This window comes from Dipteris shenzhenensis, chromosome 23 (assembly GCF_047967505.1).
Source record: "Dipteris shenzhenensis isolate YYH24624 ecotype China chromosome 23, Dip_SZ_1.0, whole genome shotgun sequence".
Taxonomy (NCBI): Eukaryota; Viridiplantae; Streptophyta; class Polypodiopsida; order Gleicheniales; family Dipteridaceae; genus Dipteris; species Dipteris shenzhenensis.
The window spans coordinates 3551105-3573165 of NC_141618.1; the positions used below are offsets into that span (position 1 = coordinate 3551105).

The 22061-nt window shown below is 41.8% G+C and overlaps 1 protein-coding gene across 1 annotated transcript; it reads right to left on the bottom strand.

The window, feature by feature from the left end:
• Window positions 1-375: 375 nt before the first annotated feature.
• On the bottom strand, window positions 376-18271 carry LOC147886877 (protein ARABIDILLO 1-like). The gene is made up of 12 exons (XM_087394120.1): window positions 16400-18271; window positions 15905-16063; window positions 15688-15768; window positions 15448-15579; window positions 15033-15160; window positions 9942-10029; window positions 9750-9844; window positions 6162-6225; window positions 4079-4254; window positions 1386-1607; window positions 1120-1204; window positions 376-960 (listed from the first exon to the last, which is right to left on the bottom strand). Exons 1-12 carry the CDS (start codon window positions 17795-17797, stop codon window positions 784-786), a joined length of 2805 nt encoding a protein of 934 aa, XP_087250246.1. The 5' UTR covers window positions 17798-18271; the 3' UTR covers window positions 376-783.
• Between the last annotated feature and the right edge of the window lie 3790 nt (window positions 18272-22061).

The following is a 22061-nucleotide window of genomic DNA, read 5'->3' on the forward strand; positions in this document are numbered from 1 at the left end:
AGCGTTCTCTGGCTGTCCTTTTGCCCAGACGGTTCCCTGGATGTCTGTAGCTCTCCGTGGAACGATTTTCCACTCTGTTGGTTGATATAATCCGAGTACTCTTGGAAGTACATGTGCTGCTCTTTCTCTCTCTCGTTTTACAGGTGGGTTCAGAATTCTTTGTGCATCAAATGTTTGGAAAGAGTCACCTAGAGCAATCCGCTGTGTTGCAGGTGCAAGCATTAGGCCTTTATTTCTAACACCTTGCCAACCTATGGCAAAGTAACGCATAACCACATATCACAAAAAGAGGCATGTGCAAAACCAAGAAATTGTTATAGCAGATTAAACATGTAGGTATGCTTGTAAATCATATTTCAAAGATAAAGTGAAGGATATCAAATGTTGAGACCACTTGTGGTCATGGATTGTGATGAACAAGTTGTCCAAGCTTTACAAAATTCTCACCCAGCTTTATGTCTTCAATCAAAACCATATACTGCATATCGATACTAATTATGAACCTGGCGTACCCTGCAGCTTTGCCTTTGGGTCAGTCTTTTGTTGCAGACAACCACTTAGCAGAGGTCGAGGAAGCCTCCTTTATCGAGCTTCTCTTTCTTCCTAACATGCACAGTCACTGCTCTGACTCTTGTTCCATATCTCTCATTGCTCAGTACCGAGTGCACACTTCTTTAACTGCCAGCATGTGATGGGGTATACAAGCAACAACAAGCTTGCTTGCTTGTCCCTCGCAGGTTTCTTAAGCTTGCCAATAAATAAGAAGCAAAGCACCTCACTAACCTAGGTAATGACATCTGAAGGGCAATGTTCCAAATTACGTAATACAATCCGTGCAAAGACCTTGGCTTGAAGTGGTGCTGTTGCTGCAGCTGCAGCTGCTCGAAGAACTCGTCCTGCACCAGCCTTCTGAAGAAGGCTTGCATGATGGACTGCGTGCCTTCCCCCAGGCATTGTGAACTGCAATATTCTTAATTGTTAATACAGACAGACAGGAATCATGCCAGTACTCCATCAACATCATTCCAGGCAACAGAATACAAGTAATGTCTCTTTGATAGGCCAGATAGATTAACATATGCAAGCACAAACAAAAAGATCAAGAGGACCAGAAAGAACCTGGAGAATAGCGAATGCAGCGCATGCCCGTAGTACAGGGGAGCCATTTCGAAGCATTGTAACGAACCGTCCAATCTCAGCACCACTATATGGCAATGTTATCCCCCAATTGCCCCACAGATAAATCATAAGTAAAGTACACTATACACAGCAAATGTAACAAGAATACAGGCGTCCATATTTTCAAGCAGAGCTTTCTCCATATTACACAATCCTGATTGGATTTAAATGAATTTAAAACAATTGAACAGGCTAGCAGATATTACCTGCAGCGGAGATGACCAGCTTCCTGTATTCGTGCCGAACTGGCAACAAATGTTAATGCTACAGGTGCCCAGGATGCTGAAGCAGCTGTGAGTGCTTGTTGATCTGAAAATGCTTGAATAAATGATTCAATATGACGCATTGCCAGTCGTCGAGCTCCATCCAAGCCACCATTTTTTGAGACATTTTCACAAAACGTTGCCCCTAATGCAACTTCATCCATCCTGGGTTGGAGTACAAAAGCTGAATTGTGTTAACTTCTCTAATACGACATGTGCAGTACATGCATGTCCAGGAATTGAAACTAAGATACACAAATGGAGCCACGTCAAATGATCCTTTGCAAGGAAAGAACCTTGCTGGAAAACACATCAACACTTGGCTCTTGCTCAGGCCACATGTTGGTAGATCAATGACCTTGCAATCACCAACTACGAACACAAGTCGTCTTAATGCAGAAGATATGGCAGGATACAAGCACCACTTTACCTCACTTCAGTATTTTCCCACAAGTAGATGGAACCAATTCAGAACTAGAAGAGAGAACACTGAGATGTTCAGCCTATATATATATATATATATATCTATGTGTGTGTGTGTGTGGTCATTGTTTCTTTGGAGATGTTTGGTGGGTGTTTTTTCAGTGAGTGTCACTTTGGCTAAGCGCAAGATTGCAAATCCTCATTGTTTGAGGTGTTTCAGTTCTTCTGAGACTGTTCCACATCTTTTATGGCTTTGTCCTCAGTCCAGAGATCTCTTGGACCGTATTTCACACTGTCTTCGACTGCGTTTCCCTGGTCATCGTTTTGGGAAATATTTCTGGATCTTTGGCAGGCTTACTACAACACAGGCCCAATACTCTCTTTTTTTTCGTTGGATCAGATTCTGTGGCACTATGGGCCATTTGGAAGCAGAGGAATCAGGTGTTCTTGGGGCACCCATTGCTCCAACCTTATGAGTTTTTTAGAGCATCGTTACGGCAATCTCTGTATGATGCTTGTCATCATGATGACTTGGATGTATCATCTTTAGAGGTGTTTTCCCACTACTTTTGATTTTTCAGAATACTCTTTTCTTTAGACTATTCTCATTGTAAAAAGTTTTCTTGATATAAATACAGTGGTTTCACCACACACACAAAAAGTGTGTCCGGATCCAAGTTTTGTTACAAAACCTGCCAAAAACTGTACCTGCAGCATACACAGGCTGAGGTAGGCACCCAAAATGGCTCTGTATGCTGCTGTTCCACCTGGTGTAAATCCTCCTGAGCTGCCATGGGCCCTTGTAGGCTTCAGTATCAGCTGATGGGTGAGCTCTTTCTTCTGCCCCCTTCTATTCACGCACATGAGCTCTCCTACAAGATCAGGTCTACACCATCTAGTGCCCTAGACTGCTAAAGTTTTGCTGCAGACTTAAACTGGTTCTGCCCCCTGCCGACCTGGCATTCTGTGGACTGCCCAATGTGCCGACCTGACCAGGCCAACCAGTGGCGCCTTTCCTTACTAGGCTTGCACCAGCCACCTAAGCCAGTCCCATCGCCAGCCTTTACTTGGGTGCCCTACAAGGCTTCCCTGAAAAGAACATAGCAAGGAACTGCTGTTGCTGCCCGCGAGGTAGCTTGTCTGCCCCCCTGGGCAGCCCTCTGTTCAGCCTTAGTGGCAGGCAGGCCTTCCCTCTGCCCAATGTGTTCCTCTCTCACCTATATTAGTACATGTGTCACGCCCAGTCGTCATCCTCATTTGAGGGCTCACAGGGTGGGGCATTGACCATAATATTCCAGCACATCTAATAGGAATCACAACAGGAAATGGCAGAGACTCAAGGACATATACAAGAAAGAAGAGCATGAATAGTGGTCTCTCTTATGAGACCTACACTGCACTTTGCAGATGAGGTAAAACAAAATAAACCAGCAAGACATATTCGAGGTCTCAACCTCGGCTATTAGCCTACCCTTAATTACATCCTTTATGAACAAAACATTACCACCCCCTTGAACCAAAAAGTTTACAAGGATGACCTTTTGAAATTGCATAGTGCCCATAAAAATTTCTAGGCAGCAGCTAGAAAAATACCCTTCCGGGAACATTTCGTCCAACAATTCAAATACCCGTGAGATTTTCATCGATACATTGCAAGTACTCATATTTCGCAATTCAAAATGAGCAGAGCCCATACTTTAGTGTTCAGATGGTCATCAAAAGCAGGTGCAATGTATACTTGCATGCATTGTGCATCATTGCAGTGGGATTTAAAAGACCAGGCGTCTCCAAATAAGAGGCTTATCAAGGAAAGCCTTGTGTCCTCACAATCCATGAGTATAACAATACTTAAGAGAATTGGAGAACTTGCTTATTAAAAATTAGTCAACAAGCATCCACACCAATGCAAAATGCAAAAAATGCAGAATGGTAGTACTAAGTCCTAAGTACTGTTAGAATTATTATTATATTCTAGCAGAGACCAATGTAATGTAATAAGTAGGTTAGGGACACTTTTCCCTCCTTTGAGGTTTTTCCCTCTAATTACAGTTAGTAACTGTTGAGAACACAAATCATGGCAAACTCAAAGGTATAATCTATGTGGGGCAGGTATAATCTATGGTGCCCCACATCACCACAAATGATCCAACAAGGCTTCAGAAAACAAAACAAATGAAAGTGGAAAGAAAGCTGTCCCACTGCAAAGTGATTACCTGCCATCAAACATATAAGCAAGAGCAAGGGCAGCCATGAAGCGTGCCATCTTTGATCCAGACGATGAGCAAAGGTGCACAAGAGCAGGAACTCCTCCCTCTTCAACAATACGCCAAGCATTGCCTGGGTTGAATGCCAGGTTCCACAAAGCTCCAGCTGCAGTTTCATGTACATCCTGGAATAACACCCAAACAATGACTACTTGAAAATAGTGTAATATTTTGTATGTAAAAAGAGAGAAAGATCTGAGAGAGGGACAAAGAGAGAGCTATCTTCTTATAAATATTGAAAGATTTTGTTAAGTCAAAACTAGATGAGAAAGAGGGTATGTAATAATATAATCTTGCCAAGATATTGGATGCTATGAAGTTTTAAAACATGCAACTTCACAGCTAGAAAGACTTAATACTAACAACTTCAATGATGCAGAATTTGACACAGTATTGGCCCTCCTATAGGGAAGAGACCCTCTTTCTACATTGACCGAATGCAATGTGGAGAGTAGAATGCGCGCACAGACACACACACGAAGAGAGATACCCCTTCATTACTGACCCTTAAGATCACTCAAGAACACTCTTCCCATTTAAATCTACCCTTAGTCTACGACTCTTGACCTACCATTGTATGCATCCTAATGCACCCTTTCCCTTGCCCGTACCCCCTAGGACCTAGACTCATGAGTGCATATTTTTATTAATAACTATTCACCAATATTGCATGATTTGTTGATGCCATCCGTACCACTTGGTCCTAGAAGACATGACCACTACGTCAAAACCCCCTCATCAAGGCCATCCTCGTAGTCATAATTCAATAATACAATTCATCACATAGCCATGGCAATACTATACTCCTTACATTTGCGGCTCCATCAATGCCCATATATATATATATATATATATATATATATATATATATGGAGAGAGGGAGAGAGAGAGAGAGAGAGAGATCATTGATCATAACATCCCCTCTTGCTTATATCACAGTTGCCCTCAACTACCTAGCTTCTTGGTAAAGCTTCAACATGTCTGAATACTCCTCAAAGAAAGACTCTTCCATCTACTATGCATCTGATACTGTACGGTTCTTAAGCTTCAATAGGTACTAGATTCTCATTTATTTGCTTGATGGTAAGGAAATTGTTCTGATATCAAAAGCTCAATCGCATCAAGAGGTTGTGATGGAGGTTGTCCTTTAAAAGACTTATTAACTACATGAAAAGTATCTTTCAATTCAAAGAATCTAATAGTATCCAAAACACTTTCTTCTTTCTAATAAACCTTTATTTCTCCCTTTTTGACATGGGTGCCATCGGCAAATATGGTGTGGAATTGTCCTTCCTTGCTGCTGAATCTACAGCATTGAACGGTCACTTCCTAAATGGTTTTCAAAATTGCTTTCCTCAAGGAAAGTTAAACTTTGAAGGAGTTTTGGATACATAGGCTTCATCGCTATGACTATACCTTCTTAGATTTAATTCCGCTCAACAGCTTTAGAAAGCTCAATAAATTTAGAATTTTTGTTGTTCAAAAGTCCAAAATACACACAAAATAAAAGAGGAGAAGAAAGGAGTAACAAAAAAAAATTGAAAAACAAAAGGAAGATGTACTTAGCAAGCGAAGCAACAATTATGTCATCATAAGTGCCCAAAATAAGTAGCTATACTGGGTTTCTAAAGACCCACGGAGTCTCTTGGGCAAACCCATTTTACTGATTCGCATGTAATATGACGATCCATAAATGTGAGTTTGTTTTGTAAGCCCACTACATCTTGAACTTACAAGCTTAACCTAGATAAACAAGGTGAAAATGACCCCCATCGCTGTCATTATGTATGCCCTTACCTCCCTTTAATGATCAAGAACTTAATGCAAAAATATTGAAACAGAAAAACATGCAAACGTGTTATCAAAGCATTATAAGCTCACTAAAATATGAAATGGTTGCAGCCCAACAAAACTGTACACATGAAATGGTTGCAGCCCAACATTACATAGGATTAGCAATGTACAGCATTTTTAGTACAGTTTGCACACATTACTCATTTTGGAAAACAATGTTAACATCAACAGTACTTGCCTCGACATCAGAACGAGCCAAAGTTATCAAAGGTGCAACCCCTCCCTCACGTCCAATGGCTATGCTGGAAAGGCAAAATTTTCATGTGAGAGCACGCTACACCCTAAAGCACATATTTTATATTCTAGAAAATGCCTAGAACTGTAAACTTCAACAAATTCCACTATAACCACAAATCCATTGATCAGGGAAACAAACTGGAAGCACAGCAGATTACTATGATGCTTGTTATTAAAATATTCACTTAAATTTTCATAAACAAAGAATACATAGACCGATGACATAGCATAGTTTTGTTTATCATCATGTGTATATCTTCATATTTCATGGAATCCACTCTCAATGCTTTAAAAAAGGTTGTGAGCTTAGTTAGATGCACCATGATTGACCAAGATAAGCTGGTTGCTCCCTCTTGCTCCTGCTCCTTGGTTGTGAGCAGTCTTGGAGAGACTTAGTTGGGGTTTACAGTGGATGCTTCCAGTTCGAGTACAAAATGCAAGTTGATCATTTATGCTTTCACCCCTTGCTTGGCCATATTAGTGGTCCAGTGCCATATTAGTGGTCCAATGGATAATTGAGACAGTCAGGGGAGTTTGTGACCCTGCACGGGTTGCTAGTAACAATTCAAGTTTCATGCAAGCATTTGGAATAGTGTTGAATGCCCGTTGCTTTGTGAGATGAGAGCAAAGGCCAACAGGGTTATTGCTTGGGTATTGATTCCAATTTCCCTTTGGAAGTGTGCAAGGGAAGTTGAATATGTTGCGTATGCCATTTGCAAGGTTCTCCAATTAATAAAGAAATACCAAAAAGGGTGCCAAGGTTTGGGGCCAGTCTATGTCCTCGTTCCTGAGTAGGAGCACTCTAGCGCCCAATTTGTGTTTGGGGTATTTGCTGAGTATTTTTTTAATGAAAGCATTGGCTGGTTAGTTGTCTATTACTGCCCTCTTGTTGGCTTTGAGGCGGTTTCAAGGTTCCGTTGCCAAGACATCACCATCTTTCTTAAGGAGGTGAGCCTGTGATTGTCTCTAATGAATTATTGCCTACTATAATTGGACTACAGCAGGGAAATTCAGCAAATATATCTTACACTCATGAAGATTGGGATATGGAGGGGCAGTCCTCACGGGATGAGCAAGATGAGCAATCTATGCATGAGGGAGCCTCTCAAGATGATCAGAATGTTGAGGCATAGCAAGCTGTAAATCCTTTTGGTGTGAGTGCCTCTCAGTCTAAAGGGTCAAAAAAGGCTAACAATGCGGAGGATGCCAATGCTTTGTTTAAGGCACAATTGATGAGTGCGGTGGGAACACTCATGCAGATCACACAAGCCCCACGATTTCTTGAGTTTATGCATACTACTTTGAGGTGTACGGAGAGAAAGGGGCATGCTCATGCAAGAGAGCCCCGTGGGGTCCAAAAACAATCACTTGGTTTGATGCCATTGAATGGACAGCCCTCAATTATGCCAAATGCACAGGGTGCTCCATTGCAACAATCTTTTCATGGTCCTGGTATGGATGTGCATGGCCAAGGGAATAATTTTCAGAATGCTAATCAGGGTCAGCAAGCTTTTTCCCAACCCTCTTTGCATCCAGGGTATTTTGGTGGTGGTTCGGTGTTTCAGGCTATGGCTTGTCAAGCTGTAGATAATCCTGGAATGCTTGAAAACTACCCAATGGGTTCTCATCCTGAATGAAAGGGAAGAGGGTATGCAGCCCGGAATGCCTAACATAATGTATGGGAATATTGGCATGGAGTCAAGAATGCAAGGTGCGATGCAAGGTAATTTTGAAGCTCCCATGAGTATGTTTGGAATGCCTGGGGCTGGTTTATCAAACCCTCCGATGGGTAGTGGCAATGCAGGACAGGCTGGAGGTCAATGCTATGCATCCTCCCTTTTTGCAGCCACCTGTTTATGAAAATCTAGCACCCAAAGGTAAGGTGAAGGATTACAAGGAAGGTGGAGTAGCAGTGAAGTTAGAGACTTTCAACTTTTGTGCAACAGTTTGATGCAGACTTCATTGAGTCCTCTAAAATATGTAAGGTAGCCACTTTCCTGAAGGGAAATGCTTTACAGTGGTGTACCAGTTTGTTGCCAAGCCCGCTCCATGTGTGGAAACAAGGCAAACTTTATATAAAGGTGCTTCTCCAAGCAGAAAATGTACCTTCATGAAGGGATGAAGCAGAGGATCGAACATCATCACAGTACAGCCTATAAAACAATTTAGTCTACTGTCTAGGGTTAGGATACTAGAGCCATGGCTCAAGGGAAAGATGGATGAACAAACACCAAGAAAAAGAGGAAATTAAACTATGGTATTTCCAACAAATCCTGATGCTAGACCTTTTTAATTAATTTATGTAAAACCAGTACGTTCATAAGTGTCACTGATTATATAGATTGTTCTGCGACTAGATGACTCTAGGAATAATCCCCAACCTCATCATGTAGCAGTAACACAAAATGCAGTTAACAAACTCAGGATAAACAACCCAAAATTCGAAAAACATCCCTCACATCTGCAATGGTAGGGACACAAAATTTGTAAGATCTGCACCAGCATCGTGAGTGCCTAACATGGGGTGTAGAACATTGTATAAAACACCCTCTCCAATGTACATAGGATACAATGATTCATACTGAGTTGTCATAGCTTCAGAGGTGAATCAATAGGCCAGTAACTTAGGAAGCAGGCTACTCAAAAGTCACCCAGGTCCCACAAGGTACTATCAGTCTCATATACTCGAGATATAAATATTTGTTTGATGCAGAACTGATGCAGTGTAGAAATTACACACTGAAAGCAATAGATTCAATACTAATTGACTAAATAATAATGCACAAGAAAAGCGCCAAAATCACTGGAAGTTAGCTGCTGTTCCATACCATGCCAAACAAGCTAAACCTTTGAATAACCCTAATTCAGCCTTATTTTAGTTGGACCTGCCTAACTAAATCCTCTAGCAAGAATAATGACTTCAGAAGGAAGCAGGCTACTCAAAAGTCACCCACACTGTACCATCAGTCTGATATAGTATACGTGTTTGATGCAGCACTGCTGCAATATATAAATAACATGCAGAAGGCAATGGATTCAATACTAATTGAATAAATAATAATGCACAAGAAGAGCGCCTGGAAGTTAGCTGCTGTTCCATACCGTGCCAAACAAGCTAAACCTTTGAATAACCCTAATTTAGCCTTAATTTTAGTTGGACCTGCCTAACTAAATCCTCTAGCAAGAATAATAACTTTAGACTCTCGAGTTGGCACAACTCTTCTCTTTTCCCTAAACTTGCTCTAAAAGCCCCTTCTTAAGACCCCACTAAATTATGGATTTCCCGCCCAGCTGGAGAAAATTCAGTTCCTAACATATGGGTCTATTGCTGTATTTTAATATGATACTGCAAATGGCAATGAAACACAGCACAATATATTCCTGCAAATTCTAACCATCCTGCATAACCTTTCCAAAACTTGCAAAGACCATCTATGGACTGATTTGACTGATTTGAATCACCACCTTCATTTTATGATTTGTAAAACATCGCAAATTAGAAAAAAACCAGAACACGAGAAACTTCAACCTGTTAGCTTCGGAAACTGACAAGCCCCAAAGTGCTCCAGCAGCCCTTTCCTGCAGACCTTGAGATCCAGTGCTGCAACTTTGGGCAAGAGCAACCTGTTGAGACGATCCAGAAATCAGTAAAGCATCCATCCAAAATCCTTTAGTTTCTATAAAATATAACTTCAAATGCCCAATCTATTTGAAAACTAACCAATGCTTCTACACCACCAGCAGCTGCTATTGCCTCTCGATTCCTGTCGTCAAAGGACAGATTCCACAGTGCACCAGCAGCTTCTTGCCTGCATTAGTCATGAAGAGCTCTTAAAATATAAAAAGTGTAGCCATAATTTAAGCAAAACTATAAATCAAGATTCAAGTGGTTTGTTCCCAAACACATTCTGACTCCTGAGCATGAAGAGATGATGACTCGTAAGACCCAGTAGGCAACTGGAGTGTGTGCTTGTTTCAGTAATAATAAAAGGCCTGTTGAAATTAAATCAGTGCTTTAATATGAGTGCATACTTATTAACCAAGGGCTACATGCCTGGACGAGAAATTAACACACACACTGTCATCAGGAGAGATTAGCTGCTCCTACTCCTACCTGCTGTATAGCTGCTTGGAAACCCTTAAAGACTACCCTTTGCTGCTGCCCTGCTGATGCAGGGTTTGGGCCTGCCACAGGTGCTTAGACCTGGTGGCTCGCCGGCTATTCTGTGCCAGCCTACAGTAGAGTAATGCCATGTGATCTTAAAGCAGATGCATGTGACACGCTCTTTACATGAAACGCTCGTTATGTTTACAGCAGTGCAACCCAACAAAGGACAAACCAGAGAAAACAGACAAAGGGCAAAGCAGATAGAACAGTGCAGCTCTCTTGCTCAGGGCCACCAAGAACACTAGTGTCACGGTCAGTAACGACTATTGCAAAGATTCCTCGTTACACAAGGCGACAAGGACTAAGCTTGCTTTGCATTAGTTCTATCACAAAGATTGCAAGAGGATTGATTTCCAGATGCAGGGTGGTGTCATCAAAGATAAAAACAACCGTGTAATCACAATGCATAAGATCACACCAGCCCAACAAGAGATCCAAGAGGCTTTGGCATAGTTTCACTGAGCTAGCAAAGATGTAGAAGCAGAATTTGGTAGAGGGCCTTCCGCATCGAGACAAAGATTTCTATCGAAACACGGCATTTATGACTTCGTCAAGATAAGAGGGTAGATACAAGGTATGGACATTTGTGTTTAATGGAGCTGGCATGATGTGGACGCATCGTATAAAAAGGCCTCTTTTGTGATTAATGATGTGGACACATCGTATAAAAAGGCCTCTTTTGTGATTAATGACTCCACAATAAAATTATTATGAGCCTTGTATGATGGGAAAGCAACACCAGCATGGCATCCCATAGAAGACCGAATTAGTGAATGTTTTGGTTCGAACTCAAACAGCAGGTTCACCAAGTCATCGGCCTGTCATTCAATGCCCTGTCTGAGCTGCAGCCATTTGGAAGCCTTTGACCATGCCTTGAAGTGTTTGCTTAAATATAGCTTCAGATTCTAGAACAAAATAGAGACAATTCCACCAAAGAAATGGCAATGTCAGCACCAAAGGACAAGACCAGTCCTCCCTTCATGGGTTCTCGTGAGTGTGGGCCCAATTTGCAATTTGCCAAAAAGGCTCCACGGAAAGTTATAAATGGGAAAAGCACGTAACGCTTTCTTGCTTGGCCCTCCAGAACCATATTACAACCACTTCTCCAACTGTTGATCAGGCTCCTCTCCCTAGGCTTTGTTGAGCCACCACTTGCTTTATTGGTAAAGAGCTCGACTCCGTGACCTTGGGGTCGTGAGGGTGGTAACGATGGGAGCTAACAAATCTTAAAATTCTTGTAGCAACTCCTCTTTAACTTTTTTAATCGGACTTGCTAATGTACCCAAAGGACTGGTCAGCTCCTCAATGAAGCACTAGTTTCAGCTCATCAACTAAGATGACCGAAGCACACGAGGTGCGTTGAGCCAATGGACATATTTGATTCTTCTACATCAGATGGCTTCTTTTGCATAGATTGGAACCTTCTCTAAGTGTCCTTGCCTAACGTAATGTCTATTGCCATGATGGAAGCAGCCCTAAATGTCTGCCCATCTAGCAATCTTCACTAGGGCTCCATATTAAATTCAATACTTTGTCTTGTGAAGGCCCCATTCAAATCCTCTACATTATTGGTCCAAAGAGAGCGAGGTTCGCCACTTTATTGGATATGATATTCTCTATGTTGCAAGAGTTGACCAAAATGAGGAGACAATGTCATCCAAATCAATCATCAAACTTGAACATGGTGGGGCTTTTTTACGAGTAACCCTTATGGTGATCATCACGCTCTTCTATGATGATTGGGCTCTGACCCAATGGTTCTAACTATTGTTACTAGGTCTGCCATTGTTACCTTCTTAAATTGAAGGCAATTGCACTTAATGTACCCAACCTCATGGTGTTAGTGACAACATCCCTTTGCGTTGCACTTGTTTTTTGGTATCTCAAACTACCAAAGCTTGTTGTTGTCCTTCTCCTTCCACTTTTTCTTGTTATGTTTCACAATCCCAATACCAATCTTTTTGTTGTTGGTGTTGCCATTGATATTATTTGTTGGAGATGTTGCCCATTGATGAAGTTGAATCTTGATACTTTTGTTGAAAGCAACCTTCACGCCATGCCTTTGCTCATAACTTTGAAGTTCGACGCTAGCTTGAACATCAAGTTGTCAAAAACTATTAAGCATAATCGGCCCATAAAGGAACTTCAACAAAAGTTGATTCCACAAATATGGGATCAATTCACATGCTAGTAAACTCTTCATTTGGCACTTGAAAGAACTAACTCTTTGATCTGCCCTTGTACAGATGTTGGCAAAACCAAGATTGAAGTCTTACATATCTTTTCATAGCCAAAGCGAGTCTTGTTTGACAATTGGTTGCTGTGACCAGCCTACCATTTGTGCCACCATGTGGATCCTTCATCTTTCAGGTGCATGCGTGCCAATATGCACTTTTGAAGTCGTTTTCAAAGATGGCAAAGAAGCAACTCTTAGATTAGGTGAGCCATAAGTTTAGAATCAAGGGGTATGTTTTTCCATCACATCTATGAAAAGAAATTCCAAAGATAAATTATGTGAACCATAGTAACAAGAAACATGTTTCATTCCAAACAAAACTTCAAATATCCCGAGCATGTGCTTGCTAACTAGAGCTACCTTGCAAGGTGGTTTGTGTCATGACAAGAGAAATCACTAATCCGTGATTAGTAGACATTAGAACATTATTATACATTCTACGCCAATGGTGTAACATGTATTTGTATTTATGATGGACACCGACCGAATTGTTATGGAGGTGGATCATCTCAGTAGATAGAACTAGTCGAGCTCGAGCCACTACTTTAGACGGCATCAAATTTGGACATGTGACACTTATTTTATTTATAAAGATGTGCACGAGCTGCCGAAGAGCAAATTGCAAGAGGCGCTACTACGACAAAGCTAGAATGCCCACATGGCGCCAAGGAACAGCACGAAGGAAAGTGGTTCACAAAGGGAACTTTGGAGAGGTTGGATCTAGTGCTTAACGCCTGTAATTCCTTCTCGGAGGGCATATCCTTAGTGAACATCTGTCCGTTGTGATAGTTTCGTGCGGTTTGTGAGCACCCCTGAGGTCCTCAAGCGAGTAAAAACCATCGAGGAGGAACTGCTGCAGTTGGAACAAGTGCGAAGTATTCAAGCAGGCAGTCTCCTTCATGTAATCCATCCTCACCGCTATAGGATAGCTCATACCTTTTGTTTCCCTTCTATGTCCAGGACTGATGTGACTTCCACCTATTCCTCCAGGGCGAAAATGTATTCCTGGACTCTAACTCCACATTTTTGAGAGCTAGTATGTCTGCATTGTCGCCTGTCTATCTGTCTCGTGCTTACTTGTGGGATTGATTTTGTGGCATACATAAATCAAGAGCTACAAAGTTTCTTCTCTTTGAAGAGGTGTTGGTGAGTGTAGTGTAAGCCGGTCAGTGTAAGTTGTATTTCATCAGATTCCAGGGATGAAACACCCTGAGGGCCAATGATTGGATTTAGTACGAGACAATTTGCTTATTAGTGGCATCAAGAACAACAAAAGTCTGAGTGAGTCATAGGCCGTCATAGGCCAAGGGTAGGTGTAAGTGGGAAGATGGAACTTGAGTGATCTCAAGGGACGTATCAAGATTCAACTTTGATTTTATTTTAGTATTCTTTGTGTGTGTGTGTGTCTATCTCTAAGAGAGAGAGAGAGAGAGAGAGACTATATAGGTCTCAAGCAATCACGCAGGTATGTGCACATGTGCGTGTGTGCCATTGACAGAGAGAGAGGGGGGGGGGGGCTATAAGGATACAGAGAACTAAGGCATATGCTATAGCTTATTATATATACCTTCATAGGAGTAGAATATATCCAATCTTACAAATAATATTGTTACAAAAAAAATCCAAAATACAAGAGTGTGTGGACAAGGAGAAAGAAAAGGAGATAAAAGGGAGGGAGGATTAATAAAGAGATGTAAGCTAAAAGAAAGCTTCGAATGATTCCACCCACTATCCAAGACACAAATTTTGCCACAACTCGGACTACCGTGACACCAAATTTCCCAGTTTCTCCTACAGCTGGGTCATACAAATGCAATGGGCATTTACATTGCTCAAGTCATAGAGACCAGAAGCAACTCCTCTAGCATTTTCACACAGCACACAAGCCACACGAATAGCACTACATCCACATCAAAAGCCTTTTCTTCTACTATTTTGATGCAATCTTTTGTTTTCTTGCTTTCCTAGCTTCATCAGTAGCATATCAGAATTGTGACAGACACCTCTAGTCCCCCCATCAGGGTGGTGTCCTAGGCTTTTTTGGCCTTCTGCAGATGTTAATAAATCTCTCTCTCTCTCTCTCTCTCTCTGTATGTATTAAATAGAAAAGGAAAGGCTCTGTTCTAAATAAAATCTGTGCGAGATGGAACTGGAAAGGCTCTCTCAAATTATGAATTTTTTTCTTACATAAAGAATTCATCAGCAAGATTGTTTATACTCTAGTATCACAAAGTGCATGTTTGACAGCTGATGGTAAGATTGTAATACCCACAAAAAGCTTGGGGGGAGCACAAAAGAAACATAGACAGAGACAGAGAAAGGGAGAGAGGGAGAGAGTGTGTGTGAGAATAGAATAGTAGTTGTTGCGAGCAAGCAATCGATCTTACGTTGATCACATTCAGATTTACCTGACGCCTTCATGATTTGAGCAGGTCAACTGAACTAAGGCCTCAAGAGCACCAGCTTCCTGGCCAACTGCAGCATTATTGCCATTGCTATCCCCATGTGCTGCCAAGTTGGCAAGAGCACGGGCCGCCTGCAATTCAAAGCATTTCTTTATTTGATTTTTCATCACTCTTCCTGTGGGAGCTAATAAGAAGATTTTGAATGCACATATGCACACGATGGTGGGTGTGTGCACATGCTCGACCTCTTGCCACACGTACTTTGTGGTCATTCTTGGATATCAATTGGCATTTTGAAGAAATCCGTGTTCTTCTGTGACAATTAATTTATTTCAGTTTCTTCTTTCTTGTGGGGGAGGGGGGTTTACAGGATGGATAATAGTGAAAATTTCACATTGCAGATACAAGATGACAGCACCTGCTCTTGCACGCCTTCATGCTTGCAAAATCTGGCAAGCATAACTAAAGCATGCACACCACCTGCCATTGCCACCTCCATGCTGCACTTGTCATCTGCTGCCAAATTTGCAAGTGCTCCAGCTGCTCGTTCCTGGAATAAACAAATGCCTTTTCAGTTCAGTTGCCTAGTGATACAGATCATTGATGTTTAAGAAAACCCAAAAAAGTGTGTATATTTGCAAGGGATATTATAGAGTACCAGAACACCTTCACCACCAGTAGGCCACTTGAAAACCAGTTCTACCAATGCCTTGATGCCTCCTGCTTCAGCGATGGCTCCCTGGAAACAGAGGAGAGCCTTCAGTTAGGCAGGCAAAACATGGCTACAGGCACCTGTAATAAGAATACAAGCTGTGCACTTCCTCGTGAATGGTGAGCAATACTGGAGCTAGGAGATAGACCAAGATCTTCATCACCTTGTGTTCCTCTCCAACAGATAAGTTCCACAAGCCTCCTGCAGCTTCCTCTGCAACCCATCGGTTTGGAGACCTTGCCAATGAGGCCAGGATACTGATCCCCCCCTCCATTGCAACAGATTTGGCAACCTCTGCATTAACTGAGAGATTTGCTATAGCCTGCCAGTGTTACAACATAAATCAAGACTTGAAGTGATGAAGTTCTGCTATTTAACAAAGCCGATATGAGGATACGTTAAAGTAAAACCTTATCAATTAACACAATTATCAAAAATTCTTCAATACAAGGTCGTGAAATTGTTTGGAGCGTTGAAACAAAAGCTCTGCTTGATCCACTTTCGGTAGGCATTCTTTAGGTGAGAATATGGAGATGCCCAAAAGAAAAGCAATGTTGACACACAATTCTGTTTTGCACGTTTTGGATTGTATAAGGGCATTTTTGCAGTATGCATGTGGATACACAGAAAAGAATATCAACGTCATTGAAACCCTTACCTTGGCGGCCTCAGATTGGACTCCCTCTCGAGAAGACCTAGCCAAATCGAGCAAAAAACCAATACCACCTCCATGCATCACCGCTTCTGCTCTAGCAGGGTCTACAGTAGCATTCACATCATCAATAACAACAAAAGTGGCTAGAGCAGTGGCTCCTCTTTCTTGTACATCTTCTTGCATGCTTCTGACTAGGCTAAGTAGGACAGCAGTGCCCTGCTTTAACCAGAAACTATCAAGACCAGGCGTATTAGTCTCAGCAATGCGAAGAAGTGCATGCGACAGGACCCATTCCATCCACTCTGTAAGCTCTACACAGTTCTTGTCACCATGCCTCAAACCGTACTGATTCCACAAAACTGCAGTGGTCTCTTTCTTCTCCTCACAGGGCACAGGCACTTCAATAGACGAATGAGCAACAGCGTTTGAGGAAAGAGATGTCAGGCCCTCAACAATATCAGTGAAGCGAGCCAATAGGATCTTGTTCTTGGGATATACCACTGAACCGCTCCCATCTTCAAGACTTGAACAATTGAGGGCACAAAGAAGCTTCAAACTTTTCATGCTGAGCAATCTGCTTGCTGCTGCGGCAGTTATTTCAGTGCGAGAAACATCCAATGCAATCAAATTAGGCAGCTTACTTAATGAGTGGGATGCTGTATTCCATTGTAAATTTCTCCACCCAGCTAAAGACAAGAAACGCAGGCAGGTTGCTGATGCCAATGCTGTCTCATCGACAACAGTGCAGTCCAAAAAGCCCAATTCAGTAAGATTGGGGCAGTGTTTGACCAAAGCTCCAATGGCTTCTCCATCAACTTCTCTAATCCCTGAAAGGCGAAGACGCTTAAGTTTGGGGCAGCATAATGCAACCACTCTGATGGCATCACTAGTAATCCTGTCACACTCAGGTCCGAGCTGCAAGCTTTCTATTGTTCCATGCCGGGCAGCAAGCATAACTAGTGATGCATCCGTTAGCTCCCTACAACCATCCCCACTGAGGTCCTTCAACTCCTTTGCCTGCAGGTTGATAATCACTCCAGCTGCATTGGCACCACGAAATCTGAGCCTACTGAGCTTTGCACATTTACTAGCAAGTGAGGAGCCAGTATCTGGATCTAAGCTATGAGCTCGCAAGTCTAAACTCATCCACAGGCACGGCGAAGCCCCAAGCCGACGCCATGTTTTACAAACAGACGCTAGACTTGCTCTGTCCCTATAGTTCAAAAGAGAAAATACAGCTATCACTGTGTCATCCGGAAGACTGGTCCAGTCTACCACGCGCTCTGTCTCAACGTAAACCACCTCTTCAGGGGCCTCATCCTTTATGTCCTTTACGGTGCCCCTGCTCCCCACAGACTTGTCTCTAGATCGCACGGCTTTACGCCGTACTCTCCGATTCATGGCAATTGCTCCACAACAAAGACTCTCCCTGGATAATGATTCACGCAAAATCCAGCATTGCAGGCTCCCTCTGCAAACAGAATCAAAAGCAAGGCCTCCTGCTATCTTCCCATGGTGCGATGATGACTGACAGCCTTGAGGGCAGGAGCTTGAAAAGGGGAAAGCATGCCCCGAAGGGCCCAATAAGAAAGGGGAAAGAGTGGAATGAGGAAACCAGTGAAATTGTTACCCGGATGGAAGCAAACGAAGAACCTTTAGGGAAGGGTGGAGGTTGTGGCGATGGAGGCGGACCTGCAGAGGCAAAGGATCGATCAAAGGGGGGGATGGACAGCAGCAGGATGAACGAGCAACACAAAGGAATGGAGAACAAACGAATTTGTTTGCTGTTTCTTGTGCTGATGGTCAAATTTGTATATCAAGGGTTCCGGGGACGGTAAACCTACACAAGTCCCCCCTCCAGTAATTACCACATAACCTCCCTGCAAATCCACATATCAGCTTCCTCTTTTGTTTCTGCAGCCTAGATGCGCCCATCTGGGTGCCGGTGCGGGCCCCGATTGGTTCACACGGAGCATCATCATAGATGCAGACTTGGCGGCCTTCGGCACCTCTAAGTGCGCTCGTTAGACTCGTTTGGCCACCCATTGCTGGAAGTGTTCAAGCCATCTCTCCATTCAGGTAGCCTTTGGCACATTTGAGTGCGCTCGTTAAACTCGTTTGGCCGCCCACTGCTAGAAGAATTCAAGACAGTCAAGTCTCGATGGATGTATTATTGTACGTGAAGAAGATGAGCAGGAATGCCCACATCTCTGCCGGGTGTTCAAAGCCACCCTGTGAATTGAATGCCGGGTGGCATTGCACCACCTCCACTAAGCTTGAATGCCAGGTGGCTTGAATGCTACATGGCATTTGCACATACACTGGGTGCACAGATGGGCATCGTAGTGTCGGTGGAAATAGGCACTAAGAATGCATCCTCCTCCTCCTCCTCCTCCTCCTCCTCCTCATGTAGATTGTGTTTTCCCCACATCCTCAATTCATGTAGCTGGAGTTATCCCCACATCCTCACTCTTGCCACCGCTTAGCCTCTCATCGAATTTAAGTCATTGCAGCATTGCATTGCTCATCAAACAGCAATGGTAGCTTCAAAGAGACATGAAATAAATAAAAGTTATGTGCAATGAGTTATAAATAGTGCCAATTACACTAATCGTAAAAGAAAAGTACAGCTGAGTAGAGAGCACTAAAAAATGTGGCCATGTTGAATGCTTCTTAGATGCTGTAGCTATGGGATATATTGAAGCCTTCCTCCACTCTTGAGAGGGTATATGCTTTTTTCTGACAATATCCAACTCTAATAGGTTGGTCTATAATTGTTCTACACTAGTGCAATCATTAGATAACAATTCACAAATAAGACGAAACAAAACGTACAATTGGATTGATGCAAAATCAAAGAGGTAGAGAGAGGTAGAGAGAGAGAGAATGTCGCATGCTGACGCTGAACATACATTGCCTCCTAAAACACCTAGAATATACCATCCAAAAGGGTCCATCAATAGAAAATGCGGAGGAACATTATTGTATGGTGTGACATAAATCAATGATAGTAGAAACATACAACCCAACAATGCTCCATTTTCATCAAATGTCCTTGTTGTGGCTTCACATTCATCTATTCAATCTTTTTATTAAAGAGATATACTCACCCTCAACTCACATGATTGGAAGATTTGGTGCGAGGTTTCGCACATAGTTTAATGACACATGACAATGGGCATGAAAAGCTTCTACGACAAAGTGGAAGTGACATGATGAGTCTTGTGAGTCCATGTCATTTTTCAAACTCTTCGCATGATCTTCCCAGACACTACCATTTCGGCTTTCCTATCACAAACTATGGCACATATGCCCTTGCTTTGACATTGTTTGCAATAGCCTTGCATCTGCTTCCTTGCCTTTACAGTCACATGCCCCTCTCTGCACCTTGATTGTAAACTTTACAATCACATGCCCTCCTATATTTGCACCACTCTTTTACAGTTGCTCTTTTTCTTTACATGGAACCTTTGCATGGTTAACTCTACCCTTCACTTTTGTATGGTTAACTCTACATTTTATACCTTTGCATGGCTAACTCTACGCTTCACAGGCCCTTCACATGCCACTTGGGCTCGTCCTCTCTCTACGTCAACCTCATCCCTACTCTACTTACCCAAGGTTCTTTTATCAAACCAAAAATTTATTCTAACCTCAATTAAGTCTATCCTAATGATGCCCAAGGATTAACTATACCTTAACTAAGCCAGTGCTAAGGTCTAGCTTTACCAAAAATCAAGGTGACCCTAATTTAACACTTAGTCACACACAATTAACGCTAAATTTCACTCAATTAGCAAGGGTCTTTTAAAGCAAACTGAGGATCATTTGCCTTAGCCAAATGTCAAAGTAAAAGTCAAAGAGCCCTGTTTCAAGCTACTTTCAAAGGGTCGTAACTAACACATTTGGACTCCATACTAGCCCATCTGTACTGACAAGTATGCAAAGTAGCTGATTTCCTAGGCTTTTTAAAGGCAAATGAAATATTTTTTAGGCCACCGTCATCAAACTATCGGATACATTGTAAGGGCACCTCTTTTCACCATTTTCAATTGTTCTAAGCATCTTAGTCTATTTGACCAATAGCCATCAACACTATAGTTTCTAAATTTAAAAGCTCATATTAGTCTATCTGACCAGTAGCCATCATCTGATATGAACACTATAGTTTCTAAATTTAAAAGCTCATAGAAGTTGATTCTACACTAGTTTGCAAACCTATGGTAAAACGTGACTAAATTATATTATTGGGCCACAATAACAAACTTGATAACAATTTGTAATACTCATAGCAAAACTGATAACACTTCTAGCCATTGGAAATAGACTTGGTCTAAAGAAACTTTGTGGCATTGTGACTATTGCATGTATAGCTATAAATCTTCATGTTTAGATTGATTGGGATGGGAAAGCAACCCATGCTCTTTATATGTTCAAAGACAATCTCAAGGATGAGAGAAAAAAATAGCCCAGTTGATGCTTGGAACAAGCTTGAAATGCAAGCTTGCTGCAAAGTCTATTCTTGACTTAGATTGGTCTCACTCATGTCTCGATTTTTTTATAAAAGTTGGTTTCCTCAATTACATGGCATTAGGGTGTCAGATGACCATCACATAGATGCTAGTTGTCTCTAAGAGAAACATGAAATTGGAACTCACAAAAGTCTCAACTCTATAAGGATCTCATTGAAGTCATACTTGAACTCGCAAACATGTCAATTAAACTCGTAATATGTATGACAAGGCCAATAGTGCATTTTGCTTTGTCTTTATTTCTTGTGATCTTATGCCTTTATCTATCATTTGTATATGGCCTTCATGATGTTGAATGGACTCCTTGGCTAAAAGCACTGCTTAGGAATCTCAATGAGTTGGAGCATGTAAAATTCCTAAACATTCCAACATCAGTTGGAAACTTGCAATCGTATGAAGCTAATATCCTTTTAGTATAGCTTTGATGAGGATAAATGGCAAAGAAATTATCATGATCAATCAGTCTAAATTCATAAAATATCATGTGATTTTGGATGTGTGTGGCAATATGTGGCTATGTTCACGATTGGCCATTTGTTATGATGTTTTCAAGTTTTGTGAGCATTGTACATCTAGACTACATGATTCTAAGTTCCATATTGCTATCCGAACATAATCAATTTAATGACTATATATAATTCCTAGATAGGATCCTTAGTCTGCTAGAGTGTACATGAAATGCTCTATTAATCATAGTAATTCTATGGCTATCGATGCAGTTTAATCATGTTTTTCCATTGTAGCATCAGGAATGGATTTTAGGATGGTAACGTTTGGAGCACCAACTTTTGCTTCATTTAAAGTTTTTCTCTTTGTTTTTTTAAGGGTGTCTTTGATCTTTTAAACAATAAGAGTATAAAAGTTTTTGTACTATAAGTCCATTGAGTCTGCTCAAGATAGTGTCTCTAGGGTCAAGTTCACGCTCAATGTTAGCTTTGATTTATTAACTAGATTCTCAACTTTCTAATCAAGTCTTGTCTTGGCTAGTAGAGCTTGTTATTTCTTTAGTTGGGCCACCTCCATACTATGGCCTTCATTTCAAGATGTTGAGGATTTGATACAAAAGGTTATGATGCTGATAGGACTAGATAAAGTGAGAGATAGGAAACTAAGAATGCGATTGTATTCTCCAT